This window comes from Carassius carassius, chromosome 47 (genome assembly GCF_963082965.1).
Source record: "Carassius carassius chromosome 47, fCarCar2.1, whole genome shotgun sequence".
NCBI classification, from domain to species: Eukaryota; Metazoa; Chordata; class Actinopteri; order Cypriniformes; family Cyprinidae; genus Carassius; species Carassius carassius.
This window is the reverse complement of record NC_081801.1, coordinates 10,384,674-10,406,630: the sequence shown is the minus strand read 5'-3', so window position 1 is coordinate 10,406,630 and position 21,957 is coordinate 10,384,674. Positions and strand designations below refer to the sequence as shown.

General features: G+C 40.3%; 1 protein-coding gene across 1 annotated transcript; it reads left to right on the top strand.

Moving 5' to 3' along the window:
- The first annotated feature begins 11,619 nt into the window (after nucleotides 1–11,619).
- On the top strand, nucleotides 11,620–13,364 carry LOC132130717 (adhesion G protein-coupled receptor B1). Its single transcript, XM_059542513.1, has 2 exons — nucleotides 11,620–11,682; nucleotides 12,486–13,364. The coding sequence occupies exon 2, from the start codon at nucleotides 12,517–12,519 to the stop codon at nucleotides 12,913–12,915; it is 399 nt and encodes a 132-aa protein (XP_059398496.1). The 5' UTR covers nucleotides 11,620–11,682; nucleotides 12,486–12,516; the 3' UTR covers nucleotides 12,916–13,364.
- The last annotated feature ends 8,593 nt before the right edge of the window (nucleotides 13,365–21,957 follow it).

The following is a 21,957-nucleotide window of genomic DNA, read 5'->3' as shown; positions in this document are numbered from 1 at the left end:
TCACTGCGGTAGAGCTTGGTCTTTCCAAGCATTCTCATCCTGTTGAGGCCCTACGGAAAACGTATCGTCATCTCAGAGGCCTCCCGCTACATTCAATCAGCCAAGGGCAGCCACTTCTCCTCATTGGTTCAGACTACCCCCATCTTCTCTCTCCAGTTGAGCCTGTGCACCTAGGCCCACCAGGGGGCCCCGCAGCATTGAAAACTCGTCTCGGCTGGACTCTGCAAGGTCCTGCCAAAGTCCTGCTGCACCAGACGTCCACCCCCCAGTGTCTCCTTATTAACACTCCCACTTCCTCTAATGACCTTCTCAATCACGTGTCCAGATTATGAGAGATGGACATTCTTCCCTATCGTAGCGAAAGGCTCATCACCAGGTCAAAACAGGATAAGGCGGCCATCAAACTGTTGGAGGAGAAGACAGTCAGAGTTAACATTGACAACGTGCAGAGATATGCCACCCCACTGCTCTGGAAGGAAGGTCTTCCTCCTCTCAGTGCCCCAAAAGAAGCTGTCCTGAGTCAACTACGAGGCACAGAGAGTCGTCTCGCCAAAGACCCAGTCAAGGCTGCATCATACAGCCAAGAAATCAAGAAACTGGTGGATTCGTGTTACATCAAGAGGCTCACATCACCTGAAGACCAGAGCAGGCAATCGTGGTATATCCCCCATCACATGGTCCATCACAATGGAAAAGACCGCATTGTCTTCAACTGCTCATTCACCTTCCAAAACACCAGCCTGAATGAACATCTACTTCCAGGGCCAACCCTAGGTTCCAGTATTCTTGGTGTCCTGCTCCGTTTCAGGCAATATCCCACTGCGGTGAGCAGCGACATTAAGGGCATGTTTCATCAGGTCCGCCTCCTGTCTGATGATCAGCCCTTCCTCCGCTTCCTTTGGAGGGACATGAACCGCAGCAACAAGCCTGACATCTACCAGTGGCAGGTGCTCCCTTTCGGCACCACCTGCAGTCCCTGCTGCGCGACCTTTGCCCTCCAAAAGCACGTCATTGACCACAGCAGCCATGATGAAGATACTTGGTTTTCAGTGGAGAACTGTTTTTATGTAGACAATCTTCTTCAAAGCTTCCCAACCATCTCAGAAGCAAAGCAGCTCATTCACAAACTTCAGACTCTGCTCCAATCAGGTGGTTTTGAGCTGCGTCAATGGGCCACCAACGTTCCAGACATCATCAGTCATCTGCCACCTGAACTCAAATCCGAGAGCAGAGATCTGTGGCTATCAATGGAGGGTGCAGATCCCCCAGAACGGACCCTAGGGCTGCACTGGCACTGCAAAACAGATACTCTCACCTATCGCCTTCGCCACACAAAGCAATCTGAGCCCACAATGCGCAACATTTACCGAGTCCTAGCTCAACAATATGACCCTCTAGGACTGCTCATTCCCTACACCACTCGGGCCAAAATCCTGGTGCAGAGCCTCTGGGGAAAGAAACGGGACTGGGACGATCCTCATCTTCCCGAGGATCTGCTCCAGCTGTGGCAGGCGTGGGTGAGTGAACTTCCATTACTTTCTAACGTTACTGTTAATCGTTGTTATGTCCACTCAGATACCGACCTCCCAGCGGCCTCCCAGAGCATCCACATTTTCTCAGATGCATCAGAGAGGGCCTATGGATCGGTCGCCTACCTGCGTACTGTCAGCGCCGCTGATGATGTCCAGGTAGCGTTCCTAGCGGCCCGTTCCCGTGTTGCTCCAGTCCGCCAGCAGTCCATCCCCAGGCTGGAACTCTGCGCTGCCCACCTCGGGGCCCAGCTTGGTGCAGTCCTGAAACGAGAACTCACAGTCTCCATCTCCTCCGTCACCTACTGGACCGACTCCACCACCGTGTTGGCTTGGTTGCTGTCTCCTTCCTGCCGTTACAAGGTGTTCGTCGGTGCCAGAGTTGCGGATATCCAGGAATTAACTGAGAGCAGCTCATGGCGCTATGTCCACTCCAGTGAGAATCCCGCTGACGATATAACTCGCGGACTGACCCTCTCACAGATCCAGAGTCACAGCCGCTGGAGATCTGGACCTGCCTTCCTTCATGAAAGTGAGTCAACCTGGTCTTCCTGTCCAGACATTACATGCCTTGATGATTCAGCAGAGCTGCGCAAAGCCAAGTTTTGTGGTGTCATCTCTACTTCCCCTCATCCACCTTTACCCGACACTAGCCAGTTTAGTAGCTTCCCAGAGCTGCTGGAAGCCACAGCTCGAGCATGTCACGGGGCGGCCACCGACTCTAAACCCACAGCTGAGTCGTTCAGACAAGCTGAACTCTCTCTCTTCAGACAAGTGCAAAGTGACTGTTTTCCAGAGGAGTTTGCTCTCATCTCATCCCAAAAGCCCATTCCATCCAGCAGTAGGCTTATCACTTTGGCCCCAGAATACGACCCAGAGACTCAGTTAATCCGTGTCGGGGGCCGACTAAGACACTGTGAATATCTCAGCTCAGGCACTTTGCATCCCTTTGTCTTAGACCCTCATCATCCTATCACAAAGTTGATCATTGCTGATTACGACAGCAAGCTTGCACATCCAGGCCCAGAAAGAGTCTTCGCTGAGCTACGCAGAAGGTTCTGGATTTTGCGAGGCAGAGAGGCTGTGCGCAAGCAGCAACACCACTGTCCAGAGTGCCGCAAGTGGCGTAGCCAACCCATTATTCCCAAAATGGCCGACCTCCCGCCTTCCAGTCTAAGGTTACACCATCCAGCTTTCTACTCAACTGGCATGGACTGTTTTGGTCCTTTCCTCATTAAAATAGGGAGGCGCAATGAGAAGCGATGGGCCATAATATTCAAATGTCTCACCACACATGCAGTCTACCTAGATCTGCTGGCCAACATGGACACTGACTCGTTCCTCATGAGTCTACGTCGTTTCATCTCTAGACGGGGAAAGCCTCATGAATTGCTGTCCGATCAAGGTACAAAGTTTAAAGGTGGCAGCTCAGAACTTCAAGAGGCCTTCAACTCACTTGCCCCCGCTCTGCAGTCACAACTCGCTAGCCAGCAAATCCATTTCCGCTTCAACCCACCTAGTGCCCCTCATTTTGGGGGTTCCTGGGAGCGAGAAATCCGCACCATCAAGTCAGCGCTGCATGCCATACTGGGATCACAAACGGTCACCGAAGAGGTCCTCAGAACCATCCTTACTGAAGTTGAGAGTATTATCAACTCCAAACCGCTTGGTTACACCTCTTCTGATGTGGCAGACCCAGATCCAATCACTCCAAATGTGCTGCTGATGGGGCGGCTGGACCCATCTACTCCGCAGGTTGTTTACTCAGGTACAGAGCTCCTCAGTCGACGCAGATGGCGACACTGCCAGGTCTTAGCGGATCATTTTTGGATCCATTTTATCAGGAACTACTTACCATCCCTCCAGAGCCGCTCCAAATGGCAACAAGACCAAGAAGACATCCGTATTGATGACATTGTTCTTGTTGTTGACCAGCAGCTTCCGCGTGCCTTGTGGCTTGTTGGCAAAGTCACAGAAGTTTTCCCTGGAGCGGATGGCAGGATTCGTATTGCTCAGATTCAGATCAAAGACAAATCCTACACCAGACCTGTCGCCAAGCTCATCAAGCTGCCTGCACTTCCTCGAGACATTCCTGACTGACTCGTGTTCAACTTTGCTGCCCAAAGTTGGGGGCGGCTGTTAATAAGGCTCTGACTTTATCTTATGTTTGTGTTATTATAGTTATTATCTGGTTTACTGTAGTTTCACTTTCCACTTTCTACGTGCCCAGCAACAGTTAGGCCAATCAGCAATCCCCCTTATTTTTCTCCACCAATCAGACAGTCTCTACTAGCGCAACGCCGAACTGTTGTCAGTATGCATGTAAATTTCATCGGAGACACTCGCTCCATTCCTGATCCGATATATCTAGAGAAAATATCTTTATTCTTCAGTTCTGTTTCATGCGTCCATGAGAATGTGAGTCTATGTAAATATTGTTATCTTTTCCTTGCTTAGATTAATGGTGTATGTGTACGATTCCGTACACTTTACATTGCCTATTGATGTGTGTTTTCCTGGAGCTAAATAACCAAACCAAATTTAGGCTACATTATAGTTTCACACTTTCCCATTTCTTTGATAATGTTTAGGCAGTTTAATCATTATATCTGTGCAATTCAAGATAGTATTGTATGTGCCATTTGTATATGTACTAGTTGTATAATGTTTGGCACTGTTGAGATTGTTTATTGTTATATTCTATCCATTGTAGCGATTTAGAAATCTTCTTTTCATACCTCAACTGCATTTAATGTTACAATGGTGATGAATACTTATTATTCATGAGTCCACTTTGATTTTCTGTTTTATTTAGAAACCATGAACAAAACCATGAACAAAACCATGGACAAAACTCACATCGTCTATGTCAAACTGTTTCATTAAAGAGTGGCATGAGAGTGTAAAATTCGTCCTCATTATTGTTCTGACCGGACAACCTGGGGAGATTGAAGATTTTGTATCAACCCTAAGTACAGTCCTTCTCAGAGGTCACAAGTTTGGGTCTCCTCCCTGACACCTCTTTTATAGTTATATACTCAGCATCTAGGTTATAATTGCAATAATGAATTGCATGCATACATTTTCATGGTGTTTGGTGGTCATAAATGGCTTTTCTGCTCGATTCTTAGTGCCCAAAGTTTGAGAACTGCTTTCCTACCCCCCACCGCTCTCTCTCCCTTCTCATAGTCACAACCTTTCTATTTGACTTACAAAGGACATAAGGATAGTGAGAAAGTCCTTTTGCCACTGATGAGATAAATATTTATGAGCGGGCGTGGAGGCAATTGAAATGACTTTCTTTAGACTGAGGGGCTTCATTAAACGCCAGGGCAAATCACTGAGGTCATGCGACTGAGTGAGATCCACGTCTGAAGTTCAGCGCGTGGGCTCTCTGAAGTGCCCATCAGTGGGCTGCTGTGTAGACATGTAAAAAAAAAATATATATATATATATCTACATGCTGGTATCTTCATATCAAAGAGAGCTGATTACCACCAAATATTTCAAATTGCACTTCCCTCTTTCCCTCTTCAGCATGAAGAGTCCCTTCAATCCCAAGTCCATGCACGGGGGCCTCAAGAACTTACGACAAATAGCATGAAATAACCACATCTGTTGGTTTATTGCAATGTTGGTGAATTTGCTGGACTGTTAAAATGAGACAAGTAAAAGAAAAAAAGAGGAAGATTTTCTTGTTTGTATTGGTTTGTTGTTGCTTTTATACAATTAAAAACTTCTAACAACTTTCAGGAATAACTTTCAGTTTCTTCTTTAGGGTGATAAGGCAACGCACAATGGGAGGGAATTTTTTTTTCTATCACATTCAACCACAGTGTTATGCCAGCTGTCACTGTCCTAGACTGTTTGTTCTGTTTAGTCCAATCAACGTCAAGTCACTTTACATGGAGTACTGCCCCTTTTTGGGAGATTTCACTCTGAGAATCGTCCAAAGTGTTCTTATAGACTTCCATACAAATAATTTTTTTTTAACTGCATGGACTGCTATGCAATTTGTCCCGGGAGGAAGGGCTTGCACTAACGTGCTTTTGTCATCATACGTAAACTGAACTTGTGCAAAGATTAGTGGGAACAAACATACCTCTGTTTGTTACCTTTAAGCTGAATAATGTTTTCTGTCACTCGACCTGCACCCTCATCCTTTGGCAGAATCACAGCTGTGCAGATGTACAGCCATATCGCACTCCTACTTATGTGATATTGCTCATACAGTCAGGTTAAGGCGACTGGTATTGGTCTGTTTGCATCTCCATGTGATGTATGTGAATACCATGTTTGGTATTGTAGCTTGACTTGTAGAACAAAAATGCTCTAAATAAACAAATGTAATGTTTATTTTTTCCTTACAGTTTTTACTGTTGCACGATATACATAAATTGTGAATTATGAAAATTATATATTTTTTTTAATCTCGAAAAATTATTGCAGAAAACATAATTTTGTGAGAATCATCCTCAAATGTAATCTCAACCTTGATAAAAAAATCTTTATTTCAAATGTTTCAAGTCTTGATATTTTTCCTTTTGTTACTGGGATGTATGCCAAATTTGTTGGACGTGGCACCCTATCCTAAAAAAATTCACCAGCCGCCACTGCTTATGAATGATTCTATGATGACATAATACTGAACCATTTAAAATAAATACACAATAAATAATTAATTGAGTTAATTCAATTTATTGCTATACGTTCTACAAGAAAATAATATTTCAGTATTTCTAACTCAAAATTTCACATTTAATTCAATATGTTACTTACAGAATTTGTAATTGTTTGTGAAATTTACCAGCAAGTACTGACTGAAAACTGCCCCTGTTCATAAGACAAAAGACATATATAACATAGACCAATATAACATACTACACATCTTAATACAACAAGGGCGTCACTCAACTAAATAAATAAAATAAAATAAAAACAATCAACTAAATTTGAAGTTGAAAAAAAAAAACTATCCTGACATTATAAAACAACAATAATGTAAAAAAAAGTCTAAGAAGGCAACTGTAATTATTCATCATTATTCATGTTATTTAAAGAAACCAATACTCTATTAAAATTGTTTTTTAAAAGGGTGAAAAAGTATTTAAAATATAAACATCAGATTTTAAATTCAGTCTATACATTAGCTATAATAATTTTTTTATAAATTATATTTAAATTAAGAGTCATAGAAACTACTGTCTTGTTATGCTTTGTAAGTTTTACAAACACTGCTTTTTTTTACTGTTTGTGCTGACTTCTGCAAAGTTTTCCAGTCTTTTCCCTCAGTTGTGAGTGAGTTCCTCTCTGTGTATTATTGTAAAGTTTCTTCAAGTAGTTTGGGTTGGTGGGAAAAGTCAGGCATTCTTTCAAACAGCTGGTGCCGACGGGTTAACATATGTCTAGAGGTGATAGCTGGATGACCTTGTCCTGTCCATCTCTGTGTGATAAGATGATCTGACAGATAACTCCCATGAGCCCCTGGACATGTGTTGCTTCATAGAACTCCAACCCTGACAACAGCATGTTGTTCTGAGAATATTCGTCTTCTCCTTGGAATGCCATCTTGTTCAGTTGAACTATTAATTATACATGAGGAGAGTTGTTTGTATGTGTATGAAGTGACATCTCAATACGGCAAACACCACTGCTGATCAGAACTTAATGCTTTATATACACCTGCAGTTGTAATGGATTCCTGATGTTCAACAACTCTTAATAACATGGGTGATGTGATGAGTGTAGTTTTTTGCTGACACTGCAGTCGACACTTTTAATGTCACTTTTTTTCTCAGAAGAACACGTGTGTATTTTTAAACCTACACTTCCTGTAATGCTCAAAGTATGATGTTCCTTATTGTGATAGACTGGACACAACTGCCAGTCACAACCTTCCTACAACTTCAATGTTCAGGCATCACATGCTTCCCTTTAGGTCCAAAGTACTGATACCACTAGTAAAAATGCTTATATTTATATTTTTTCTTAACTGTTTTGAATAATTTCTCATTACAAGAGCAATTCAATTGTGTTGGAACATTTTACGTGTGGGACTGAAATGAATTTAAAGTCTTAATATTTGGTTTGTCTTTTCAGGTCTCAAGTCTATGGCTAGAGTGGGTCAAATGAGTTTTTTTATTTTTCACAAATCTCTGCATAATCTGCAAAACTCATACATAATGAGCTTCCGAAATGTTTGGCCCCTGGTAGACCACAGAGGTATTACAGGGCACCGATTTCCCAAGCTAAATCAATCCAATTAAAAATGTCTGAAATGTTTTTCTTATAATATCAGTTTAAAATATATATCAAAACTAACCAATGGAGATTTTGCTTAATTATTGTTATTTTTTATTTTATTTTTTGGGAACCTTACACCTCTGAAGTTTGTGAAGCTCAGCTCTAGGGATATTGTTATTGCAAACAATAAAATTTTCAATAACAATTTGTGTATGTCCACATACAATTTATTCATATATTAGAATGGTCACAATTTTCAATTTGTGGAAAAAAAGAAAAGATTCTTGTCAACAGGTTTCTTTAAACTCAGTTCAGAACATTCACAGAACAGACCTGGACTGAGTTTTTCAGTTGGCGGTTTGAATCAGACTCACATGGTCAATGAATCAACTCTGTGAGTATTTTTCAGTTATGTCAATACTGAACCATTAATTGTTACTGTGATGTATAAACTTACATCAGTCTATTTTTTAACTAATTGTTCATATGACGTTAGATGCAAACATTCACAACAGAGTTTGATTGTAAAAAAAATAATAATAAAGTATTCTATAATAAATGTATGTCAGCAGGATCATGTGAAAGTATGACACACCTACTAGGAATAGTTCTGAAATTTTTTTTATTGTAAAATTGTTATTTTAAATTATTATAAAATTAAACTTTTTAATTAAAAAACTGCTTACAAAAATGAGACTTTACACCACTTTAAAGCTGTGTAACTCAAGTGATCATTCAGTCGTCCTCTTATTGTTTGTCCATTATATGCCATATTTATTTTAACGATTAGTCTAAATCAAGAGCATCTTCTCCCCAGCAATTTAGACAAACAACACAATCTTGTTTCACTCTCATAACAAGAAAAGCAATTATTTTTCTGAGCAACATCTAAATGGTTTCACACAAGGACCTGTTTTTGTCACCTAAACACCTTTTTGAGGCTAAATGGAAATTTTCGGGTTATGTGATGTAAAGAGACAAGAAAACTCTTGGTCCAGCACACACTCATAGCTGGCAAAAATATATATATACACTCACCTAAAGGATCATTAGGAACACCATACTAATACTGTGTTTGACCCCCTTTCGCCTTCAGAACTGCCTTAATTCTACGTGGCATTGATTCAATAAGGTGCTGAAAGCATTCTTTAGAAATGTTGGCCCATATTGATAGGATAGCATCTTGCAGTTGATGGAGATTTGTGGGATGCAAATCCAGGGCTCGAAGCTCCCGTTCCACCACATCCCAAAGATGCTCTGTTGGGTTGAGATCTGGTGACTGTGGGGGCCATTTTAGTACAGTGAACTCATTGTCATGTTCAAGAAACCAATTTGAAATGATTCGAGCTTTGTGACATGGTGCATTATCCTGCTGGAAGTAGCCATCAGAGGATGGGTACATGGTGGTCATAAAGGGATGGACATGGTCAGAAACAATGCTCAGGTAGGCCGTGGCATTTAAACGATGCCCAATTGGCACTAAGGGGCCTAAAGTGTACCAAGAAAACATTACACCCCCACACCATTACACCACCACCACCAGCCCGCACAGTGGTAACAAGGCATAATGGATCCATGTTCTCATTCTGTTTACGCCAAATTCTGACTCTACCATCTGAATGTCTCAACAGAAATACCAGTCTTCAACTGTCCAATTTTGGTGAGCTCGTGCAAATTGTAGCCTCTTTTTCCTATTTGTAGTAGAGATGAGTGGTACCCGGTGGGGTGTTCTGCTGTTGTAGCACATCCGCCTCAAGGTTGTGCGTGTTGTGGCTTCACAAATGCTTTTCTGCATACCTCGGTTGTAACGAGTGGTTATTTCAGTCAAAGTTGCTCTTCTGTCAGCTTGAATCAGTCGGCCCATTCTCCTCTGACCTCTAGCATCAACAAGGCATTTTCGCCCACAGGACTGCCGCATACTGGATGTTTTTCCCTTTTCACAGCATTCTTTGTAAACCCTAGAAATGGTTGTGCGTGAAAATCCCAGTAACTGAGCAGATTGTGAAATACTCAGACTAGCCTGTCTGGCACCAACAACCATGCCACGCACAAAATTGCTTAAATCACCTTTCTTTCCCATTCTGACATTCATTTGGGGGTTCAGGAGATTGTCTTGACCAGGACCACACCCCTAAATGCATTGAAGCAACTGCCATGTGATTGGTTGATTAGATAATTGCATTAATGAGAAATTGAACAGGTTTTCTATATGATACAGTGTGTATCATATAGAGTTGAATATTTCCAACAGATTTATCTATGGAAGCCAGTTTCTGCCCAAGGATAAAAAAGCAATTGAGACTTTATTTATTTATGTTTCCCCTCAATTGCAAGTTTATAACTCACAATGTGACTTGGTCTTGCTTATAAGGCATATCAATGTGATATTGAATTATGTTTGTATAGAGTCCTGCAGCACCTAACGCTGATAACCTGCAGTGGCCTCTTAGAGCTTTTGCACTTTTTTTCCATTATTGCTAGGTTCATACTGACCCACCTGTTCATGGGGAACACACATGAGTGATTGTGAGCTGGCTTTAATCTGTCTCACTGCACTATGCCTGGGGAGGGCTGCAGGTGGCTCAGACTACAGTGGAGCCAATGCCAACAGCACAGTACTTCCTAATACACAAAATCTCTAGATCAGCACCACTCCAGCACTGAAGTGTGTGCTTTTCAATATCTGCAGATATCAGAAAAAACTGCAGTCCTTCAATTAATTATTAGATTTTCTGTGTCTGTGCCTACACAGTACTGTGCGCAAAAAATATTGATATTCATTAGAGACGTCTCTCACAAGACTTTTCAGCTGCACAGGAAAACAAGTAATCGATGGATAATTAAAATAACATTGAATAATCTATCATTTTGAATAAGGGTTTTCATTAATGATTTCTTGGATCCTTTATTCTGCAAATTGAATCTTAGTGAAGAAGAAAAGGAATGCTCTGAGACAACATTTAACAAAATTTAAAATCTTGGCATAAATGTAAAAATGTATAATATAGAAAAGTCAAAAACAATATAGCATTATGACAAATGAATAAAAGGATACTTAAAATGATGCACTATTTCTAGGTCACTAATCAAAAAAGCAATACAAAGCTACATTTATTTGATCAAAAAACACAGTAAAAAAAAACATTAACACGGTGAAATATTATTACAATTTAAAATAGCTGTTTTTGTTATTTTAAATATTGTAAAATATAATTTATTCAGAATCTATACTCCAGTCTTCAGTGTCATATGACCCTTCAGAAATCATTTTAATATGCTGATTTGCTGCTCAGGAAACATTTCTTCTTATTAGTGTTATAAATGGTTCTGGTTCATTATTCTTTGATAAATAGAAAGCTAAAAAGTACAGTATTTATTTAAAATAGAAATCTTCTGTAACATTAAAAAGAAATTACCGTTAATTTTGACCAATTAAAAGCATCCTTATTGAAGGAAAGTATTATTCCTTCTAATAAATTGTACAGTGTGTTCTTTTTTTATTAACTTTAGGATCTGAGACATTTATGTGACTTTAAAATAATACGTTAATTGAAGTCACAAAAAGTAAACAGTACTGTACAAAAATGTCAGCAACCTTTAATCTAGTTTTTATGTTTTGTTTAAAAGTCATTTCACACTGACCTGTGCCCCGATGGCAAGCCTGCGTTTTTTGATAAGTCAGTACTTTCCTCTCACATGAGAATACTTCTGCCAAACAGACCAACATCCTTTGCCAGTTTCCTGTAACCATAGAGATAATGAGTTCAGCCAATCCCCAGACAGGACTGTGTGGAATGTTTTCCTGATCTCTCTATGAATTTCCTTCCACGACAAACGCTCTCTCCCACATTTTTAGAGCACAACTCTCAGTTCCTCGTCAGGAATACTTCTATGGAATTCTGAGGAAAAAGTAAGTTTTCAAAATTCCTTTAAAGTTTTATTTCTGCACAAATATTTCAATTCTACAGTGTTATAAGTTGTATAAACCTCAGAAGACTGGATGATTATGCTGTTGCAAAGTCTGTATGTCACACACTCCATCAGTTCGACTGCCTCACAAATGCTTCAATATTGGCTCAGCCTCAGCAGCTCTCTGGTGTGCAAGATTCACAGAAGCCTTTGATTAAATCTATATTAGACCCGAGATCTCCACAGGATGGCCATCTTACTAGACTGATCTCAGCAGGTTAACCACTTATTACTTATTACACATATTTCAGTCCTTCACACAAAGGTTCATTCTGTTCCATTGCTGTTTTAATTGAGCTCCAGAAGTCGCCATCAAACCCTGATCCAATTCCTGGGACTGCACACCAGGTTCTCCGGAATAGATGTTCAGCAACGGTCGCCTACATTTGCCTCTGCTGAGACACTTTCAAACGGGGGATTTTATAGCAATGCCATAGAAGAATCATTTTGGTTCCCCTAAGAACATTTCTTAAAAGAACCTTTTTAAAGAACCTTTTTCCACTTTAAAGAACATTTTGCTAAATATAATGTTCCATAGATGTTAAAAGTTCTTCATGGAACCATAAATGCCAATAAAGAACCTTTATTTTTAAGAGTGTGTGGTTGTGAAACAAATGTCTGGATTGACAGGAGCTATGCCCACAGACAGAAACTTGATTATTTGCCCTGTGTTCTTCTCAGGAAGCCATCATCTGTGAATCAATCATCCATGGAATGTGCCTCATCTCTGCCCCATGTTTGCAGGGACTTTGAGCTCCGTTTGGCTGTGGTGTTGATGGTCTTGGCTGGGATTTTGATCTTGGCATTGCTGTACTGGGTGCTCTTGCTGCGCCACAGGCTCCGCATCGCTCAAGCCAGGAATGCTCTGGAAAACTTTGGTTTCTACCACATGGCTCAGTATGATCTAAAAGAGCCCAACCTGCCTGTAGTGACCCCTTCTCTTCCCTCCCCACCTCCACCTGTTCCCCAGCCTCCTGTTCACTTCACTCCACCTCCACCGCCCATGCTGAATGCGTCTGCCCCCATCATCCACACCACCCCACGCAGCCCTCACCCGTCATGTGGAGCTGGCTCGTATGCAGAGGTGTATTCGCGGATAGGAGTCCTACGACCCTCAAGACTCTCCAGCGTGAGTCAGACCCAGGTGATCCTGTTTGAACACTCTGCTCTTTGACGGACTGATGCTTTCAAGTCCATGCACAGCTGGTTTCATTTCAACTGTGGTTATTTTGGGCTGTTTTGTCATATTTAAATTGTCAGGGGTAAATCAGACAATCACCATCTTTCAAGTACATTAATGGTTGAATTATTGGGCCCCTTTTATTTTTTACTAGATGTGTTACATTTAAAAGCTTTCAAATGTGTTTCCTATGTTAGGAAAAGTAACAGGAAAAGCATTCCTATTTTTCCTGAATCTGCCTTTGTAATTTCCTTTAAAGGGTGGGATTTCCTGAGGAGACTTTCCATTGCTTTGTTCCTCTCTGCCTCTTAATGTTCAATTTTCTTTCACTCTCACTGTCTTAGCAAATGTACATCAATTAAATATGTATTATAAAGTAAATAAAATAAAGATAAATAAATAAGTCAAATAAATATATCTAAATATATGTACTACCATTCAAAGGTTTGAGTTTGGTTAAGTTTTTTACATGTTTTTGAAAGAAGATTTTTATGCTCACCAAGGCTGTATGCACTGTTATTATTATTATTTGTGTTTTGTTATCATGTTTTGAAAGACAGCTGTTTTCTATTTTAATATATTTTAAACTGTAATTTATTACTTCCTGTCATGGCAAAGCTGAGTTTTCAGCAGTCATTACTCCTCCGTTTCACAAGATGTTTTTAATTGGCTTATTTGGAGCTCAAGAAACTTTTTTTATTATTATCAATGTTGAAAATGTTTTTCTTGAAACCATGCAACTTTTTTTCAGGTTTCATGTACAAACATTCTAAGGCCACAACGTATATCTGAATAATTGATGACTCTCTACCACTTCCCTTTCTCATAATGTATAATTTAGCATTGTGAAATAGCTGTGGGAGGAATATGATAACTGTGGAGCAAAAGTTCACAACCTTTTTTTAAACTGAAAACTTGCCATGGATTTTATATTGCACCCTTATGAAAAATAAGTTTATTCGTGTGATAGTAGTATACTTCTTTTAAAAATAGGAAAGTATGCTTTTAGTTTACTTTTTATGTACTTCTCAGAAATAAACTTAAAATTACTTTTAAGTATACTTGACTTATACTTACAAAAGTAAGTATAATATATTTGAGCTATACTCCTAGAATCCGTGTTTTCATTATTATAAGGTAGAGGGCGCTAGTAAACATCTTCTGCAAAGAATTTCCAAAAAAACACAAGTGAAGAAGAAAAAGAAAAAACAGATACATTATATAACACATGTAACATGATCATTTGACATGAAACAGCATCAAAACTGTAACGTTATGGAATAAAATGTCGACCAATGAAGAGGTAATAATTACAGTAAAGTTTTGGGGTGTTGATAGACTCCTCTACATTTTGATTATCATTCTGAATCCTTTTTTTCTGGTTTTTGATTTTGTTTTATGAAACTTACACACATTAAAGTGTTTTAAAAAAAGAATAAATGAAGCTAGAATAAAATGTTTTTGTTCACGAGCAGATACCCTGTTCTTTCTTTGGATTTTTTGTATGTTCAGATATTCATAGAACAAAATAAATACAAATTACAACCTAAATAGGGACATAGTACGTAGTATACTCAAAGTATGATGTAAAGTTCACTTAAAGAAAACTTATGAGTATACCTACTTGCAGTATAAAACTACTAAACTAGTAGTTTACTGAGACTATACTTCAAAGTGTACAAAGTATTTAATTAGTGAATGATCAGTAAACCTATAAGTTCACTTTTACTATAATTGCAGTACGAACTACAAACATAGAGGTAAACTAGTAGTGTACTCAAAGTTTGCTACTGTTATACTAAAAGTGTACACTTTTATATACTAGAAAGTGGGTCAATTTAGTCCCAAGGAGTATTGAAACCGTACACTTACAAGTATACTACTACAAACCGAATTCCGGAAAAGTTGGGACGTTTTTTAAATTTTAATAAAATGAAAACTAAAGGAATTTCAAATCACATGAGCCAATATTTTATTCACAATAGAACATAGATAACGTAGCAAATGTTTAAACTGAGAAATTTTACACTTTTATCCACTTAATTAGCTCATTTAAATTTAATGCCTGCTACAGGTCTCAAAAAAGTTGGCACGGGGGCAACAAATGGCTAAAAAAACAAGCAGTTTTGAAAAGATTCAGCTGGGAGAACATCTAGTGATTAATTAAGTTAATTGATATCAGGTCTGTAACATGATTAGCTATAAAAGCTTTGTCTTAGAGAATCAGAGTCTCTCAGAAGTAAAGATGGGCAGAGGCTCTCCAATCTGTGAAAGACTGCATAAAAAAATTGTGGAAAACTTTAAAAACAATGTTCCTCAACGTCAAATTGCAAAGGCTTTGCAAATCTCATCATCTACAGTGCATAACATCATCAAAAGATTCAGAGAAACTGGAGAAATCTCTGTACGTAAGGGACAAGGCCGGAGACCTTTATTGGATGCCCGTGGTCTTCGGGCTCTCAGACGACACTGCATCACTCATCGGCATGATTGTGTCAATGACATTACTAAATGGGCCCAGGAATACTTTCAGAAACCACTGTCGGTAAACACAATCCGCCGTGCCATCAGCAGATGCCAACTAAAGCTCTATCATGCAAAAAGGAAGCCATATGTGAACATGGTCCAGAAGCGCCGTCGTGTCCTGTGGGCCAAGGCTCATTTAAAATGGACTATTTCAAAGTGGAATAGTGTTTTATGGTCAGACGAGTCCAAATTTGACATTCTTGTTGGAAATCACGGACGCCGTGTCCTCCGGGCTAAAGAGGAGGGAGACCTTCCAGCATGTTATCAGCGTTCAGTTCAAAAGCCAGCATCTCTGATGGTATGGGGGTGCATAAGTGCATACGGTATGGGCAGCTTGCATGTTTTGGAAGGCTCTGTGAATGCTGAAAGGTATATAAAGGTTTTAGAGCAACATATGCTTCCCTCCAAACAACGTCTATTTCAGGGAAGGCCTTGTTTATTTCAGCAGGACAATGCAAAACCACATACTGCAGCTATAACAACAGCATGGCTTCGTCGTAGAAGAGTCCGGGTGCTAACCTGGCCTGCCTGCAGTCCAGATCTTTCACCTATAGAGAACATTTGGCGCATCATTAAACGAAAAATACGTCAAAGACGACCACGAACTCTTCAGCAGCTGGAAATCTATATAAGGCAAGAATGGGACCAAATTGCAACAGCAAAACTCCAGCAACTCATAGCCTCAATGCCCAGACGTCTTCAAACTGTTTTGAAAAGAAAAGGAGATGCTACACCATGGTAAACATGCCTCGTCCCAACTAAAGCGGGGTAAGCGGAGCGGTCTGCGTGCTAGGCTATATGCTAATCCACACAGACCGGCGTTGCCCAGCCTTCTCCTCGCGAATGCCAGGTCTCTCACCAACAAGTTGGACGAGATCCGCTTGAGGTTCGCTTCGGGGAGGATGGACAGCTGTGTGGCGATCGTCACCGAGACCTGGCTGGATAACAACATACCCGATGCTGCGGTAGAGCTAGCGGGGCGTTCTCTGTTCCGAGCCGACAGGACCGCAGCTTCGGGCAAAAACAAAGGCGGAGGTTTGGTGCTTTACATTAATAACTTGTGGTGTACTGCTACTAGTCTTATTGGAACATTCTGCTCCCCTGATCTGGAATATATGGCAGTGAAGTGCAGACCGTTCAAACTGGTCAGAGAACTTGGCTCTGTTATAATCATAGCAGTTTATTTACCACCGAGGGCTAATGCTAAATTAGCACTGGAGGAGCTGTACTGTCTGATTAGCACGCAGATGAACGTTAATCCAGAGGCAGCTGTGATTGTAGCTGGGGACTTTAACCATGTAGAACTGAAATCAGTGCTTCCCAAATTTTACAGATTCGTTGACTTTCCAACCAGAGAAAATAATACACTGGATCAGGTTTATTGTAACATTCCGGGAGCATACAAAGCTCATGCAGCTCCACACCTGGGCATGTCAGATCACATCACAGTGAAGCTGATCCCGGCTTATAAACCTCTGATCTGCAGGACTAAACCCACTACTAGAACTGTGCAGATCTGGACTGAGGAGGCCTCCTCAGCACTACAAGACTGTTTCGAGCATACAGACTGGGATGTGTTCAAACAGGGCGCTAATCTTGAGGAATATACTTCTGCTGTTCTGTCCTATGTTCATTACTGCACTGATGTTGTCCTGCCCACAAAGACCATTATGGTTTTTCCCAACCAGAAGCCATGGATGGACGGCACAGTGTGGCACCTGCTTAAAGCCCGGGAAGCAGCTTACGGGTCAGGAGACAAGCTGGCTTACAGTAGGGCCCGGAAAGAACTGAAAAAGGGTATCCAATTAGCAAAACTCAGATATAAACAGCGCATTGAGGAGCATTTCAACAACAACAATCCACGTAATATGTGGAGAGGTATAAGGACCATTACGGACTATAAGCACAGTGACCGGCAGGTCATCCATGACCCCACTCTGCCAGATACCCTGAACAGCTTCTTTGCACGCTTTGACTCAGTGAGCAGCAGAGAGACTGTACACTTCCCCCAACTAGAGGAGCAGCACCAGCCCCTAGTCCTGCAGCGGCACCAAGTGTGTTCTACCCTAAAGAACATCAATATCAACAAGGCTGCAGGACCCGATAAGGTGTCGGGTTGGGCTCTGAAATCATGTGCTGACCAGCTGGCAGGAGTTTTCCTGGACATTTTCAACCTGTCCCTGCAGCTTTCTATGGTCCCTGTTTGCCTCAAAACCTCTATCATTGTGCCTGTACCCAAAAAATCAGTCGCCACATGCCTCAATGATTATCGTCCAGTTGCCCTAACCCCGGTAATTATGAAGTGTTTTGAGAGGATCCTCCTTAATTACATCAGAGATGCTATCCCTGTTGGACTTGACAGCCTTCAGTTCGCTTACAGGAAGAACCGCTCTACGGAGGATGCTGTCTCGCTAGCACTCCATATAGCCATGACACACCTGCAGCACCCCAACACTTATGTTAGGATGCTATTCGTGGACTTCAGCTCAGCTTTTAACACTGTTCTCCCGGATAAGCTGGTGCTGAAGCTCCACAACCTGGGACTATCAGTTTCACTGTGTTCCTGGATCAGGGACTTTCTCACAAATCGTCCACAGTTGGTGAGGATAGGGAACTATACATCTTCCACCCTGATCCTGAACACTGGAACACCGCAGGGCTGTGTGCTCAGCCCGGTCCTCTTCAGCCTCTTTACTCATGACTGTTCTGCTATTCATTCCACAAACACGCTCGTGAAGTTTGCAGACGACACCACCGTGGTGGGTCTCATATCTGACAATGATGAGACTCAATACAGAGAGGAGATCCAGCACCTGATACATTGGTGTTCAACAAATAATCTTATTTTGAACACCAACAAGACCAAGGAGGTCATAGTGGACTTCAGGAGGTCCAGGAAGACGAAGCACGCTCCTCTTTGCATACGGGGGGATGAAGTGGAGCGTGTGGATAGTATTAAGTTCCTGGGCGTCCATATTTCATCTGACCTGTCCTGGTCTGTCAACACATCACACCTGGTGAAGAAGGCGCAACAACGTCTTTTCTTCCTCAGGAAGTTAAAACGTACTGGACTCTCCTCTCAGCTGCTCAAGAACTTCTACAGTGCTACAATAGAAAGCATACTTTGCTTAAATGCAACGGTGTGGTATGGCAGCTGCACTGCAAAGGAAAGGAAGGACTTGGCACGGGTGGTGAGAACTGCTCAGAGGATTGTGGGCTGCCATCTCCAAGACCTGGACACGATATATGCTGTCCGAATCAGGAAGAAGGCCAGCCGCATCGTGGCCGACCCCATCCACCCGGGAAATGGACTGTTTGTACCGCTTCCTTCAGGAAGGCGGTACAGAAACATCAAGACCACCACAACCAGACTCAAAAACAGCTTTTTCCCCAGAGCTGTGAAAGCTATCACCCCCCTCCATTCCCTCGCAGTCAAACACACATGCAACCTCCCTATATAGCCACACACTTACTCGCTCACATGCACCCTACTCCTACTGATGCAAAATACTTACTTGAATACAAAAACTCTGATTGTTTTGCATTGCTGCACTATGTTTTTAATCTACTTGATTTTAATACTCTAGTATATATATTTACTCTGCTGCTATTGAATGTATTCTGGTGTCCGGTGTTTACTTGAGGTATTTATTTCTATTTTATATTTATATATTGCTTGTGTTTATATAATTGCTGTGTCATTTTTTGTATGATAACTGTTTTAAGCCGAGAGTCTCACACAAAATTTCGTTATGTGTGAGCATAATGACAATAAAACATTCTGATTCTGATCTGATTCTGATTCTATTTTGAGACCTGTAGCAGAAATCAAAATTGAAATGAGCTCATTTTGTGTATAAAATTGTAAACTTTCTCAGTTTAAACATTTGCTATGTTATCTATGTTCTATTGTGAATAAAATATTGGCTCATGTGATTTGAAAGTCTTTTAGTTTTCATTTTATTAAAATTTAAAAAACGTCCCAACTTTTCCGGAATTCGGGTTGTAGAACACTGATATTATAATATTCGATGTATTTAAATCAGTTGTATGCTACTCAAAGCTGAATTATTCAGTCACAGTTTAATGAATCAATGCTCAAAGCACTTGCTGCTCAGATGTACAAGCTCTATTCTTCCCATTTAATCGCTGCAGGTCTGCTTGTGTATATGATGAAAGAGAGTTGTCCTTTAATATATATATTACATAACATTTTATTAAGCAAAAAGAAATTTGTCACTTGAAGTATTTGTGTAAAAAAGCAATATATTTTTCAACACTGAAATATGGCTAATAACACATGCAACTGTCTGTCGAATTTTTGTTGTTCTGGTTTGTAAATAGTGAGGTAATTCTTATTTAGGAAACAAGCTAGAATCAATTCCATCCCTGCAAAGATTGTAAATGTGCATGATTGCATGTGTGTATGTGAGTGTCTTTGTATTTTACACAAAGCTCCATGTCTGTGATTTGTACCTGACTGTGTAAAACTTTTATTACAGGAAACAAAAGTTTTACAGGAGAAGAGAATGTATAAAATGAACAGTATATATTTTTTTCAGTGGTGAAAATATACTGCATTTTTGGAGCCATAGCCATGTACGTAGTTAATGTTTCAGACTCTCTCTCTCTCTCTCACACACACACACACACACACACACACACAAGTGGCTCCTATACAGCAGTACATTACTTTGATTCTAGTAACACATACTGATCCTACTTTCCCTTGCTTTCATTTCCTGCATGCTGTCAACTTTGATTAAAAATAGCAAAAGGCCCAAGCATAAAATAGCATGGACAATAAATTTCAATTTTATGGTATACTGCCCGTCACTTTCTTATAATATGTGTCTTCTGTGCTGATTTTGTATGAAGTGCTAAAAAAATCTTACCTTTCATATGCCCTTTAACTGAAGCTGGAATACTAGCACCTGGCACCTCTGGGAAGGCTTTCATTGACATACACTCCAGCTCTAATTGTGAACAACAGAACCACATTTTGTGTTGTTTTATTTTAAGTCTATTTGACAATTGTTTCTAGTGTGCACAAGACCCAAGCAGGTTTTTTTTGGATGTACCAATTCCCCTGTGAATTATGTATGGCTGATCTGAGTTCTTGAGTTTAAACCTTTGTCTCTTGTCCGCTGTGAAGACAGCCACACGAGAATCAGCACTCAGCTTGCTGGATTACATTGGACTTTCCAGAATCTCTTTTTATGACAGTGCATCTGCCTCTGATTATTCTTGGTTGAAAAACTGAGAAATATTCAGAATTTATAGACCTCAAACTTAATAACCAACTCAGTTTATGAAACTCAGTAAAACCTGGATATCAACTTAAATTTTTATATTTCCTCACACTAAACAACTGAATGGATTTTGAAGATTTGGAATACAGCGCTGGGGACTACAAAACTATTTCTGGTGCTTTTTTGCCTCTTTCGGAGCTTGAAAGGATGAAAAAGTTTATTTGTTAATCAGTTTCTAAACTGTCTCTACAGTACATCTGTTAGTAAGCTCTCAAGCATTTCTTGCAGAGCTGTAACCCAAAATAGACATCTATGGACATGTTTGTTGAGTGATCTGCAGTGATTTCTCAGCAGGGTTCTGGAGATTTATCATTGTCAATAAATAGCTGTGGATCCTCAGGTTGCTAAATCATGCCAGCTGTGGGTGTGCACGTGGGCTCTGTCTATTATCCTAGGCCTTTGATCAGTTAATTGCACCTCAGACCCAGAGTTTGAAACATCTGAGAGTCACTATGGTGACCAGCATCACTGTGTCTGCTCTGTTGAGTGGCTTTTAGTGATTCAAACACAACTCTTGATGGCAGCTGCTGTAGCAACTTTTGAGACCATACGATCCTAGCAGTAGAAAAAAAATAAATAAAAATAAATAAATAATATATATATTTATATATATATATATATAAATATAGATAGACAGATATAGATATAGATATAGATTATTATTATTCCATAGATTTGTTGACAAAAGAATTGGAGTTTGAATGCTCAAGTCATAATGTAACACAGTTGCTTGTTTTATTGACTTTTCACATTTTCCTTTTCAGCACTTGATGGCACAGACGATTTTGTTTCAACAAGAATTCATCAGTTGACATAAACAGTGCCAGCTGGGGACCTGTTAATATAATTCATTGAAACAATTTGCACTGGCACATTCCTGATCATGTAAAAGCCTCTAGATTTCTATCACCGCAGAAATGAAGGGATATGTGCGGTGGAGCATTTTGTTTTGAAAACATTCTTATATGAAGGGATTTGTTAAGAGGATCTTTTGGCCTCTCCATTGCTGCTTTGTATCCATTGTTTCACATAGGCTTTCCACACGGGACGAAAGCACAAGTCAGGATTAATGGGTTTTACAGTTCTTGGCAAAGAGGAAAAGTATAAGGATTTAAATGATGGACTAAGACTGACGCATCTATAAATATATAGCTGTCTCTTGAGAAATTAAAAGCTGCCATATTTATATTATTGTTCA

Coding starts and splice junctions, on each gene's coding strand:
- LOC132130717 (XM_059542513.1), top strand. CDS start 12,517: ATGGTCTTGGCTGGGATTTTGATCTTGGCATTGCTGTACTGGGTGCTC.